This window comes from Plasmodium reichenowi, chromosome 7, assembly GCF_001601855.1.
Source record: "Plasmodium reichenowi strain SY57 chromosome 7, whole genome shotgun sequence".
NCBI classification, from domain to species: Eukaryota; Apicomplexa; class Aconoidasida; order Haemosporida; family Plasmodiidae; genus Plasmodium; species Plasmodium reichenowi.
The window spans coordinates 884,423-888,719 of NC_033652.1; the positions used below are offsets into that span (position 1 = coordinate 884,423).

Sequence of the window (4,297 nt, forward strand, 5' to 3'; positions counted from 1 at the left end):
CTGATTAAACAATACTATTTCGTTCTTTTTTGTTTCCTTTTTTACTGCTAATGTAAAAGAGAAATTATATATGTACCTATTTTTGGTACATAAATAATCCTATCACCTTTTTCGTGAGCTGTGAGCTGTGAGCTAGGCAATAGTTCTTTAACAACAAAAAAGAATTGCACAAACTGTAGACGACTTTTTTGCCTCAGGGTGCTGTAAACATGAAAGTAAACTTTGTTTTACGATCTGTTGAGGCTTATCCCTAGTGGTAAAGTGTTTTTTGAAAAATATAATAATAGTATATAAATATGTTTTGCATATTTTTATATTATTATATAATTATAGAAATATTTTATAAAATATTTATTATGTAAAGTATTTTTGATTCATACTTTATTAATTTATATTTTATAAAAATAATAACAATTTTAAAATATCAAAAATTTTTTTATATGAATGGAATTTTTTCTAAGTAATATTTTTATCTTTATCTTCAATTGTATTTATATATAATTGCAGAAGTTATAAATATTATTTATTATAAATTCTATTTTTTATTTATATTTTAAGTATATTATTTTATATTCATATATTATATATATTCTGTTTTTATTAATTATAATAAAGAATATGTTATATGAATAAAAGTAATAATACTGAAAAGAACAATTTTAATAATATCAATATTTTATAAGTTTTTTTTTTGAAGGTCCATTTTTTTATGTTAATTATAATATTATAAAGAATTAATGCATTATTTTTAATTACTTTTTTTCATTTTATATAATTATATATTGTTATTTCTTCTATTTGTTTTTGTATTTTTACTATTAAATTTAAAATTTCTTTTTTTTTTTATTCTGCAATGTATTATTATGTATATTGAAATTATTTTTAAAGTTTTTGAGTAATTTTTATTTTTTTATTTCTTTAATATTTTACTGTTGGGTTTTATATTATTTATTTTTTATTTATAATATTTCTTAATAATTAAAATATTTATATTATATTAAATGATCACTTTCATTTTTATTCAATTTAATTCTCTGTCCCCCCCTCTATTATGCTAATGTTTTCTTCAATTTTTTCTTATTTTAATTATTGATAAAATATGAAGCTTAATTTTTACAGTGGTTTTCCCTTATTTTTTTCAACTTCAAAAATATAAATAAAATATATATTTTATATGATATATATATTATAATAATATTATATACTTATTATTAAGTTCATAAAATTAAACTTTATTGTATAATTTCTTTTCCAATATAATAATATAGAAATAATATTAAATATATTTTAAGTTTTATAAAGTCCATTTATTAACATTATATAGAAATATAATATATATTCCCTTTCAAAATAAGTTATGTAAACAATTTATTAATTATATATATGTATAACAATTAATTATAATTCCCAAAATATTCAAAAGAAATTATTAAAATTAAAGTTTTGTATTTTTTTTTTTTTACTTATAATGTTTCATATTTTATAATAATAAACAAAAAAGAAAAAATATTTATATATATTTATATATGAGAACAATTTTTGCAATATATAAAACATGTTTTCATCATTTATATCACATTATATATATAATATATAAGAATTCAAATTTGCTAATTCTTTTAATTTAAAATGACATTAAAAATAAGAGGTGGTATATTTATTTTTGAAACTTTTCTTTATGTATAATTTTTATATATATAATAATTTTATTAAACATATTTATTGTATGATGAATTATATTATAAATATATTAATAATATATATTATTATGAAAATAATATTATGTAAATTTAGAAACACATTTGAATAAATAAGTTTAATGATAAGGAAAATAACTATATATAAATATATTATAAATGTATAAAATAATTATTACTTTTCGTTTTTTTTGAAGTATGGAAAAATATTATGATATGTTTTTTTTACATTTTTATAGGTTAGAATTTATTTATATAATTCATATTGGTTCTTTATAATGTTCAAAATTTTCTTAGCAACAATATATAATGTTGTATATAAGTTTATATATATAAATCATGCAAATAAGAAAAAATTTTATATAATATAATATAATATAATATAAAATACACAAAAGTAATATATAACATTATATATATATATTTTTACATATATTATCCTTCATGTATAAAAGATATATATATATATATTTTTTTTTAAGCATTATTTTTAATTGTAATTTCTCATATATTTCAATTGATTTTCTTTATTTCATATGTATATTATTCAAATGTTTTCTTTGACAATTCATCTTTTACTTCTATCATATAATATCATATACAATTTGTTCGGTTAGGCCTTTTAAATTTTTATGGAAAATCATTTCTAAAGGATTTTTTTCCATGCTTTCAATTAAATTTATATTTTGCATATGTTCCATTTTCGTTTCTTCTTTTATTTCTTGTTTTGCTTCTTTTTTTTTTATTTTTACTTTATTATTGTTCCAAGTTTTTGCAATATAATAAAATCCAGCAGAAGCAAAAGCAATACTGATTATTGTCATACCAATATATTTAAGGATATTATTATTTGTTTTTTTCTTGGGCCTTTCTTGTATGATTTTATTTTTAATTTTTCCCATCTGCTTTGTAACATATGATACTGGTATTTTTCCACATTCTACGAAAGTCTTACTTTCAAATAAATTATTTATAGGAAAAGTAGTAAGTACCAAAATGAATATTTTTATGATATGCATGATAAAAAAGAATAATAAAAAATAAAGAAATAAAAAAATATATATATATATTATTAAATAAATATATGATAAAATTTAATATCTATAGTAATAAATTTTATTTTATTTATATATTTTTTTATATAATACTTTTAAAAAATTATGGACCATATATATATATATATATATTTATATTTATTATATGGATGTACTTAAAAATACATTTTGAGGGTTTAAAAAATTAAAGTACAATAATATGGAATAATAAAAAAAATATGGAAATTAATGGATCCACAATAAATACTATATTTCAATTATTATTATTTTTAACAAATATATATATATATATATATATATTAAAAAAAGAAAATACTTTATTCTTTTTTTTCTTTTTACATGTAAAAGTTTTATACAATTCGTGTTATACACTTGGATATTATATATATATATATATATATGTCATAGTTTTCCCTCCATAATATTATTCATATCTACATTAATTAAAACGTATTCATAATGCACTCCTTTGATATAACGTTTTAAAAATAAAGATATATTTATGTTTATTTTTAAAATTCTGAATTTCAAAAGAAAAAGGTAAAATAAAAAATATCAAAAAATAATAATAAAAAACAAACAAATTAAAAAAAAAACATATATATATTATTATATATATATATTTGTAAATATTTACTATGATTTAAGAAGACATATAATAACAACATATCAAGTAAAAAAAACAATAAACTTTTAAAGCACGTAAAATAGAGACGCATGCACAAATATTTTTAAAATTACAAAAAGAATAATATATATAAATATATCTAATAAATATAAAAAAAAAAGAAAAAAAAAAAAAAAAAATCACAATAATAATAATAATAATAATAATTAATTAATTATTTCTTTTAACTCTTTTCTCCAACATTGTTTATTTATATCTTTTACGAGTCCATTTGTTTCGTGCCTTAACACATGATGATATATACCAAGCTAAGAGTACATAACCCAAACCGATGAACGCACCACCCCCTGGAAAAACGCTACAGCAAAAAAGAATTAAAGATATTATTGCTGCACCAAATACCATTCCCGCTTTTATATTAAGTATCATTTTTACACGTTTAGGTATTTTAAATTCTGCATCTAACAAGGACTCATATATAGCTTCAATGTCCATATTATTGTCCTTCATATACTGTATCATATTTTTACATATATCAACTCTGTCTTGTTCATCCAACTCTTCTACAAATATTTCAATTAAAGTTTTAATTTGTTCCTCTTTATCTTCATATTCATGTAAAAATTGTGTCAAGGTCATAAAATGTGCCCCTATAATATCAATATCAAGAAATTCTAGGGCATTTTGTATTTCTTCGGAATCGTTTTTTATGATAACTTCTTTCATTAAATAAGCTCTTAAGAATTTACCTTTGAGATAATTTTCATCATCAAATACAAATTTGACCAAACAATTTAATAATGTTTCTTCATATATATTATTATCAGTATTAAGAAAATTTTTATATTGTTCAAAATCAAAATTTGTAGATAAGTTATTATAATCTTGATCATTTCCAAAGAAATTTTTTTTTTTGT

At 17.3% G+C, this 4,297-nt stretch overlaps 1 protein-coding gene and 1 non-coding gene across 2 annotated transcripts in view; one reads left to right on the forward strand and one right to left on the reverse strand.

Moving 5' to 3' along the window:
* Window positions 1–1,455, forward strand: part of PRSY57_0722800 — a gene marked incomplete at both ends in the record, with an annotated part of 1,829 nt that extends 374 nt beyond the window's left edge. The window contains one exon of the ribosomal RNA XR_001167188.2: window positions 1–1,455. This is a non-coding gene — a ribosomal RNA (18S ribosomal RNA).
* Window positions 1,456–3,626: 2,171 nt separating this feature from the next.
* The window catches only part of PRSY57_0722900 (putative exported protein), a gene marked incomplete at both ends in the record, with an annotated part of 2,558 nt that continues 1,887 nt past the window's right edge, over window positions 3,627–4,297 (reverse strand). Inside the window, one exon of the mRNA XM_012906882.2 lies at window positions 3,627–4,297. This exon is cut by the window's right edge and continues 1,489 nt beyond it. Coding sequence (XP_012762336.2) covers window positions 3,627–4,297 — 671 coding nt within the window.